This window comes from Mytilus galloprovincialis, chromosome 7 (assembly GCF_965363235.1).
Source record: "Mytilus galloprovincialis chromosome 7, xbMytGall1.hap1.1, whole genome shotgun sequence".
NCBI classification, from domain to species: domain Eukaryota; kingdom Metazoa; phylum Mollusca; class Bivalvia; order Mytilida; family Mytilidae; genus Mytilus; species Mytilus galloprovincialis.
The window spans coordinates 42,912,768-42,923,009 of record NC_134844.1 but is presented as its reverse complement, the minus strand read 5'-3'; the positions used below and the strand labels follow the sequence as shown (position 1 = coordinate 42,923,009).

Here is a 10,242-nt window from a genome sequence, read left to right as displayed (position 1 = left end):
ATCTTCATTTGCTTTTAACTGTGTTTTCTTTTTTCTATTGATTTATTTATTAATTTCATTTTGATATGTAAAAACAAAAATGGAAAATCAAAAAGCTTTTTACTATGTTCTCTTTTTTCTATTGATTTATATATTAATTTCATTGTGATATGTAAAAACAAAAAGTGAAAATCAAAAATAGGAAAAACTAAATGAAGATCACTCTCAGGAAATATACTTTTTCTGTGGACGCTGATGTTTGTTTGGTTGTTCATATATTAGCTTTCACAACATCTTCACATCTGGGGAGGGAACAACCCATCCAAAGAGTTTAATTCTACGTAACTCAAGAAATCCCTCAGTCCAGCATATCAACTGCTGAGTCTCCGAGTTCCATGGGATGTTTTCAAAAGACGAAAAGTTGGACACACAACAGCAATTGGTTAAGGCACCCTTTAGGTCTTTCCACCACCAAACACCACCACACACCGTGAAACACCAGCGAAAACCCCCATTTTTTTTTATTTATCTTTTATCGTTATAAATGTGACCTAACTATAATATTTAAGTTATAAATTCAACAAATAATAAAATTAACAGACCAAATATCTACATCGAACACAGTCACTGGACATGCTGGACACCTCAACTTTGAGGCTCAAATATGTTTTTGTCTTTTTTTTTCATCTTTAAAATATTTGTACCAATATTAATACTATCTTGTACTATTATTTGTCTGTTTGTCTTTTTCTTTTTTGTTGTCAGTTGTCAGTCATTGTGTCAGTTTATTTTCGATTTCTGAGTTTGATTGTGCCTCTGGTATCTTTTGACCCTGGCCTCTTTTAAGAAGAGACATATATCAAATAATATCATACATGTATATATATATCAAAATCTAACTGACATGACTGATAAAGAGAGATCAAGGACAATGAAGGATACTTGAACTGATAACTTATTATGAATATGTTTGAATTTTATTTGAAATATATATATACATTTACATGTACACACACAATGTAATCTGGAAAAAAAGGGATGGATCTGGGGACAATTAACTCTATATTGATTTATTGATTATCGACTTTGACATAACAATGATGCACTTAAAAATCTAAAAACTGATTTGATAATATGCAATTTAATTTATTTTATCGTTTTATTGTATAGTATCACTGTTTTTCTTAGTGGTCAGTGTTTTTTGGGGTGTTCAGCAGTATACCGTGGTGTTTGGTGGTGAAAAGACTCTGTGGCCATGATTTTGCTGATTATCCTTTTAACTGGTTGTCTGGCCACACGACCAAAGTTCTGTACTTTTTGCCACCAACTCTGATTTAATTGAAAAAAGCACCCACTCATCTGAGCAGTAGATCAGTTTCAACTGCTGCTAATAGAGCAAACTTACACATATGACTCTTGTTGGGCAACATCTGCACCCTTCTTTTTTGGCGAATTTTGACTGTCAGTATTTGCAAAACATGAAAGTGGTCATCTCTGTTAGGATCTGTAACTAGACACTTCACAGTAGGGTCAGTACCAGTACCCTTTTCTGGTACCTTCCATGTATTGTAAAGAATTGTACATTTGCATTGGCTTAGGCACATTTGAAAAGTCTTGTTGCATATATCATGTATATTTCTCAAGTTTGCATGTGTTGAATGGATTAGAACACCCCAATCATTGTTAATTTCTGTACAGCATGAATCTACATTCTGAAGTGTTCAAATTTAAATGAATATGTTGACAATTTAGCTGTTTTCTTTTTGACAGACTACCTACTTAAGTATTGTCAAATAATACTCCATATATCATGCATATTTCTACCTTTCTTTTCAGATTTACATTCTCAGTAAAAGTACAGTAGTAATTGATGGAAGATTTTAAGAGAAAAAATACGTGCACAGTCTGATAGCAGTAATTGATTGAAGATTTAAGGGAATCTTTTCAATACAATGGTAATACAGAGGATAAACTATTGTTTTGGAAAGAATTTGTACAGAATAAAACAAAAATGGAATCCGGTTATGACTTGGTGTAAATACTCACACTTGCTCTGTGCTGTTAGAGAGTCATGTGACATGTTACAGACCAGGAAAGGATTACTATTATCACAAATAACTGTTAGATGTCGAACTCTTCAGACACTTGTTGGTGTAGAAACTATCTTAAATTCAGGGAGACATCGTAAACCATTACAGAAGTGTTGTATGAAAAATGAACTTTTAATTTTTACACGAGGATATGCCTCTTTACAGAATATAGATGATGGCCTATTGATAAAATATTTGGACAGTTTGAATAAGGAATATAATGATATTTTCGAATTATACCAATCAGGAAAGAAAACAAAGGAAATGGGTTCTAGAAGAGTATTTTTAGAACCAATTGTGGATGTTTATAGTGGAATGAAAGAAAAATATAAAGAATTAGAGGAATTAAAACTTCTTGCTGAAGGTAAGTAGATCTACATACATATATTATTAATGTACATGTATAAAATGTATGCTTGCATGAAACATGTGTAATGTCTTAAGTAGAGTAGATGCTACAAGGCTGAGATATCGATATGGTTATTTTATATTTCTCTCATCATTCTTATTAAAAGCTCAGCATCTTAATATAAAATCTATATACATGTAGTATAAAACTATAAATTTCATGTTCAGATTTCTGCTTTTACATAATGAATACCGTTATTACACATATTTATATTGCAAATTTTTTAAGGTGGTAGTTTTACAAAAAATATGGATAACTACAATTATATATGATTAAGTTTCACTTTTATTATTTTTTTTATCTGTTATGTTCTTTAAACAATTAATTTTCAGAAATTTTGTTATTCAGAAGATGAAGAAATGAAGACAATGGCAGATGCAGATCTTAAGGCAATAAACGAACAGATAGACGACATGAAACAACAGGTTAGTGGCCAATCATTAAAAATCAATGTTATAATTGTGCTGTATATGTGCATGGTATATATATCAATATGCGTTTAGAATGATTGTATGTATTTGGATCACACCTCTATTGTCATGATTGTGCTCTTTCCAATAAAATAAAATATTGAAACATTGAAATATTGAAATAAAACATATAAAACATTCCAAAAATTAAATATGTTAAATATGCATCCTTCCAAACAAAAAACTCTAGAAACCATATTTTTGGCATCACACTGCACAAGCTAAGACATGAATATACTAGAACACATATTTTTTAGGGGTTTTTGTTGTGTTTTTTTTTTGTTAACATTTTATAAATATTTAGACAGCTGAAAGTCAGAAAATTACTTACAAATATCAAAATGACATATTCAGTTTTATTTATTGAACATTTGTTGGAAAGTAATAAAATGTTTAATACAAGACAATTTGTCATTTTGAATTACTCTCTTTGCATGGAAGAAATGAAATGCAGTCAGGATTTTACAATTGTGAAAATTTGACTATAAGATTTATCTGACCACATATCAGAACACTATCAATGCTGTCTTACTGTTTAACATATGAGCTGCTTCGGATGGAAATCAGCCTTTTGCAAATGAATATCAGTACATTTGTAAAATCTTTTTCAGGTTTAAAAAATCTCTACAGAAAGTCATGGTATATGTAACTGTTTGAAAATTAAGTCGTTGTAAACACCCTACAAAAAACAGACTTAAATTCATCTTGTATTTTATATTTGAATGTTCGAAAAGAATTAATCAAAGTCTATAAATTTATAGGTGTATTATATGGTTGAATTCTATCTGATGCAGCTCATATATATATTCTAACATCTGAAAACTAAATTTCTGCATAAAAAAATATTCCTGATCAAGATTTGATATGTACCTCTTTATTAGATTTTAGATATCCTCGTACCAGACCTGAAGTATGATAAAAATGATGCTATACTGGAGATAAATCCAGGAGTAGGTGGGGAGGAGGCTAAACTATTTACCTTAGACTTGTGTAACATGTACCAGAAATATATCAGTTATAAAGGATGGTCAGTAGAGACAGAAACGTCATTGTCGAAGGAAAGTGGTAAGAATGATATATTTTATTACTGTGGATTCATTATTATTCGTTGGGCCATAAAAAAGAATAGGTTTGTTTGCTCAAACGCTACCTACCCAGAAAAAAGCTGCCTACTCAAATTCTTTTAATTTTGATTTGAAAAAGATTTTTTTAATCAAATAGGCATGAAGACTAATAAACACCCGATACTTCAATTTCTCTATTTCAAAAAAAAAAAGAAAGTGCCTACCTACCTACCCACTGTCTCGACCTTTGGGTAGGGTTTGGGCAAACCAAAATATTTTTAATTGTGGCCTTGGATACCAATTTTTGTGGATTTGACCTACCCACTGTCTCGACCTTTGGGTAGGGTTTGGGCAAACCAAAATATTTTTAATTGTGGCCTTGGATACCAATTTTTGTGGATTTGACCTACCCACTGTCTCGACCTTTGGGTAGGGTTTGGGCAAACCAAAATATTTTTAATTGTGGCCTTGGATACCAATTTTTGTGGATTTGGTGGTCACACAAGAAGCACTAATTCCCATGTCCAATGAATTAAAAAATTTCTATAGGAATGTATAAAGTCTTTGGCCAAACCACAAAATCAAATATCCACGAATATGCAAGTTTTCCTCAATCCACGAAAATTGGTACCCACGAAAATAAATGAATCCACAGTACTACATGTACAATAATCATGGTGACAAGCAAAATAAGAAGAAGACTGCCACACAGTAGCTATAATTCCCTGATTTACTGTACAATTTGTCCTAGTATGGTGAAGTCCTCAAAAGCACTGAATTTCAAATTTAACACTAAGATAAACATATGAAAAATATGAAACTTACATGCAAATTTCACTGAAATGCATAAACTAAACATTGACTATGGACTGCATGTTATCAAAACCTGATTTAAATTACATGTATTTTTAAAACTGTTAACATTGATTTATATCAACGGGAAGGTAGTAGAGGTAGAATTTAGTGTTTATTTTGTATAGTAATTATATGGGTTTATGAATGTATATACATGTATATATATATATATAAGTACGTCTGAGTCAGTGACAACTCTACAACAGATGTATCCATCGGATCGCCATCAATGATGGTGATACATGGCTGTGTACATGTATATATATATATATATATATATATATAATTTAAGATAAGGCCTCAGGTCTACAAGGGCTTGCCCATAAATTAAATGTTTTGAACGTTAAAAAAATCATTATATTTAAATTTTTCAATGGAAGCACATGTAAATGAATTATAGTTAAGCAAATTAGAACTATGTTTATTAATGCACATTTTTCGTTATTGTAGGTGGTTTGGCATATGCTAGATTATTAATATCTGGTTATGATGTTTTTAAAACATTAAAGTATGAATCTGGTATTCATCGTGTTCAGCGAGTTCCTGAGACAGAACGAGGTGGGCGTATCCATACCAGTACATCAGCTGTTTCTATTTTACCACAACCAACAGAGGTTTGTATGCATTAGGTCTACCTTAAGTTATGATTAATATATAAAAGAAGATGGGGTATGATTTCCAATGAGACAACTCTTATGAATGTTGTTTATACTCTATGGTAGTGATAGATTTATGAAATCAAGGAAATCAGGTGATTATTATTATCATTTTATAAGTCAGCATGATATTCCATAAGCCTGATTCTACTTAATCTACTAATAATTGCAGTACATAAAAGTTTCATTATAATACATTATTTTGATCGACTAATAACAATCTTGCATCATTTTAGAATTAACCTTCATTTAAAAATAAAATGTAACATTCATGATGACACAAGCATCCACAATAAAGTGCACAGTTAAATAAAAAAAAAAAACATTTTAGAATGAAGAGCTTCTGTGCTTCATATAAAATATACACCCCAATACATTTTCAAAGGAAGCATTCAATTTTTAAATAAATGTACAACAGAGCAATTTAGCAAATCTACATTAAGTTATGAATTTAGGCAGGTGATATTAGCTTTTTAGCATTGTTCTTTAAAAGTGAGAGGCATGTATATTATACCATTAACCCATCTATTGTTATATTTGGTTGCAAGTATCACGAAAAAAATGAATTTAAAAATTTAACATCAAACGAAAATAACTTTGTAAGTTTAACACCAAAGGGAAATAACTTTGTCTCAATTTCATAAATAATTTTGATGTTCAAACAAACTTTTTCAGTATTTTTATACTGAATTAAACATGAGGGTATAATTGTTAGACTAGTATTTAACATGAATTATAAATTCAAATGCAACCAAATTTTTTGACTTTCCTTATTTTTTCATCAGACAACAACAAATAAAAGGAAATAAGTTATTTCATTGATCAATGCACTAAAGTGTGCTAAATTTGAAAGAGTAAACTTTTCTATGTTCATATTACCATACAATAAATTTTGTCTACAAGCAGTTTGTGGCAGGAAAAAGGGTTATTTTGGTTATCTCTTTTATTTAATTAGGGGTTACAATTATAGTACAGAATGAAAATTTGTATATTTAATGAATTCACAATTCTCTGTTAGAAAATGTTATATATCATTTGATCAACCATGTCTGTTAATACTGTTTCAGATTGATATTGTAATAAATCCTAATGATCTTCATATAGACACATTTAAATCTAGTGGACCTGGTGGTCAGAGTGTCCAGAAAAATGACACTGCAGTCAGACTTACACATACACCTTCAGGTAAAATACCATTATGTATTAAACTATAATTTAAATACTTAAGTTAAATTAGTATGCTGTTTTTATGCACTACCTACGATAGTAGAAGGGCATTATGTTTTCTGGTCTGTGCGTCCTTTTTGTTTGTTAGTTTGTCTTTCCGTCCTTTTGTTATTCCGTTCGTCCTTCTTTCCTGCTTCATGTTAAAGTTTTTGGTCGAGGTAGTTTTTGATGAAGTTGAAGTCCAATCAACTTGAAACTCAGTACACATGTTCCCTATGATATGATCTTTCTAATGTTAATGCCAAATTAGAGTTTTTACCCCAATTTCATGGTCCACTGAACATAGAAAATGATAGTGTGAGTTGGGCATCCGTGTACTGTGGACACATTCTTGTTACATGATGTTTCATATAAAATTACAAATATATGTAATTTAAATTTAGAAATAAACACATGCATTTATAATTGCAGTATTTGCAATAGTAAAAAGCTCCAAATAATTTCTGAATTTACAGTATAACTACCAGTACTGTGAGGATGAGGGCAAACGATACCAGAGGGACAGTCAAACTCATAAATCAAAAATAAACTTACAATGCCATGGCTAAAAAAACACAAACACAAACAAATGTACACAACACAACATAAAAAACTAAACACTGAGCAATATGAACCCCACCAAAAACTGGGAGTGATCTCAGGTGCTCCAGAAGTGTGAGCAGATCCTAATCCACATGTGGCACCCAAAAAAAAGGGGTTCATCATTTATCAGGTAAGGACAATCACTTTGGTCATCTTTAACGAGTATGGAATGTAAATGTCAACATGCAAGTAGTTACTTATTTAAGATAGCCATTGTTTATATATCTTTATTGCTTTTCAAAACTAAATACAATATTCATGATATTAAGAGTAAACCTGTAGTAATATAATTTGAAAAGATATAGATTAAATGGTTATTTTTTTACCATTTACAGCAATGGTCAAGAATTATGACTACTCTATTGTAGAAAAGATTTTAAATATTTGATTAAGCACACAACGGTTATTTTTTTATCCAGTCCAGTAATGACAATGGTCCAGAATTGTTATTACTCTATTTGTATTTTTTTTTTCAATATTTGATAAAGCTGACAAAGTTACGAGTTATTCATTTATTATTTCAGGTGTTGTTACTTCTAGTCAGGAAAGTAGATCACAAATACAGAATAAAAAGAATGCAATGAACAGATTAAGAGAAAAGTATGTTTCACCTGATTCAGAATGGTTGATTGTTTGTTCTTTTTATTACTCTTGAAAAATAGATCAACAATATTTTAGTTTGTGATTAGGTCTAGGTTATGGTGAACCACTAGTGCTAAGTCAAAAATATTTGGTATGCAGTTGTGTTAGTATTGGCGCATCTCATTACCATGGAGATTACTTGGCCCCGCCTCCTCAGTCATGGTCTATTGACTTTGAAATTTTTGCTTAGTTTTCATGTATTAGTTTGTGATTAGGTCAGTTTATGGGGAACCACTAGTGGTAAGTTAATGATAATTGGTATGCAGTTGTATAAACATTGGCATATCTTATTTCCATGGAGATTATTTGGCCCGCCACATCAGTCATGGTCTATTGACTTTGAAACTTTTGCTTAGTTTTCATGTATTAGTTTGTGATTAGGTCAGTTTATGGGGAACCACAAGTGGTAGGTCAATGAAATTTGGTATGCACTTGTAATAGCATTTGCACATCTCATTACCATGGAGATTATTTGACCCTGTAGATTGTTTCAGCTATGTGCCTTCGGTTATGGTTATTGACTTTGGATATTTGCAAAGCTTACACATTAAAGTGTTGCTATTTTAATTTCAACATTTTCTTTATCTTAATTAAGAAAAAAGAGAGACATATCTATGTGATAACAGTTAATATGATTGACATATATAAAGCAAAAAGCTGAAAAAGAATCCATAACTTTTTCTTAAATGTGTTAACCTGTACTTACAAACATTACTTATTTCAAGCACTCTTTATGCCTATACACTAAGGATTTTTTATGACGTGATTTATTCTAGCTGGTAGATTTTAGACAATGAGCAAGTTTTTATTGCATTAGACTATGTTGAGTTCCATAATACATATTTTTTAAATTTGTTAGGTACTTATTCAATGCATGTTTGTTGGTAAAATTTCACAAAAATGTACATTATAGATTTTGGCTTTATATTTCACACCTCTTTACATTGATAAACAGTTATGATAACTACTGTTGCACTTATGAATATCTTTATTTATAATTACATGTATATATATATACATATATAACTCGTCTAAACATCAACCCAACAATGTTAGATCTGTAAATTTGCTTTATACATATATATATATATTGATGTATTTTTTCTAAATTAAATCGAAATAAATGTTCGTCACTATTTATAAATTATAAGATTATACAAAATTTTAACCTACCCAAGCATGGCTTTTGTCGAGAATCATTTGTACATATAATGTGGTATTGATAATAATTTAACATGTAAATCATACAAATTATACCTACCTTTGTATTTGAGTAAAAGAATCTCTCATCAAAATATTTTTTTGTTTCAAAGTTTGTAAAATTTGTTTTCTCATTTTCAGGTTATATGAGATTGAATTTAATGCACAGATGAGCACGATGAAATCTCAACGCAAGGTACAAGTAGGAACCAAGGGGCGATCAGAGAAAATAAGGACATATAACTTTCCTCAGAATAGAGTGACTGATCATAGGATTCATCATACTTCTAATATACAGGGCATCTTGAGTGGAGAGGATGTTTTGGATGAATTAATAAATCAATTACACGAGGAATCTAGAAAAGAAACTTTAATTGAAATGTTACAGGAATTCGTGTCAAAGGGATCATTGTGATGCTAATTATTGTATTAAAGTAAATTGAATTATTTTCATCTTGAGGTTTTTTTTTACATATTTTTAAAAAGAAAAGGGTGCGAAAAGTAAAATAACATAAAAAAAAAACTCCCAGTAAAATTCAAAAGGGAAAGTCTCTAAACAAATGGCAAAATCAAAAGCTCAAACACATCAAACAAATAGATAACAACTGTCATATTTCTGACTTGGTACAGGTATTTTTTTTATCAAATTATCAATTTTCATTGTCTCTGCCATTTAAGTTGTGTGTCTTCACATTGTTTAACATGTATTTCTTATATGCATCTTAATATTAACATGAAAATGGATATAATTGAATATTTGTCCTATAAGAATAGATTTTATGGGACTTTTTCCTATGTTTATTTGGGATTTAATGCTATAGATAAGAAGTAAAACATTTTCTGTTGCAATTAGTTTGAGGTTCCAACTTAGTTTGACTGGAGTATATTGATCAATTATGGTTTTAATGTTCTAAAGTAAAAGCATTATATTGCAATCACCCTCTATTCATCTGTCTGTTCAATAAATATTTTCTCATGTACTGCTTTTAATAGAAAGACTTCATATTTATTTAGTCATCAGCTTGACAGTAATGAGTATATAAACACTTTTCCAATCTGTTAAACACA

General features: G+C 30.2%; 1 protein-coding gene across 2 annotated transcripts; it reads left to right on the top strand.

The window, feature by feature from the left end:
- The first annotated feature begins 1,896 nt into the window (after positions 1-1,896).
- LOC143083049 (peptide chain release factor 1-like, mitochondrial) lies at positions 1,897-9,622 on the top strand. Of its 2 annotated transcripts, none has more exons than XM_076259185.1 (7): positions 1,897-2,433; positions 2,830-2,903; positions 3,830-4,013; positions 5,318-5,481; positions 6,591-6,708; positions 7,857-7,932; positions 9,316-9,622. In XM_076259185.1, exons 1-7 carry the CDS (start codon positions 1,932-1,934, stop codon positions 9,587-9,589), a joined length of 1,392 nt encoding a protein of 463 aa, XP_076115300.1. In that variant the 5' UTR covers positions 1,897-1,931; the 3' UTR covers positions 9,590-9,622. The 2 variants fall into 2 exon arrangements, with proteins under 2 accessions (XP_076115300.1, XP_076115299.1); XM_076259184.1 differs by having other exon boundaries at positions 1,899-2,433; positions 2,827-2,903.
- The last annotated feature ends 620 nt before the right edge of the window (positions 9,623-10,242 follow it).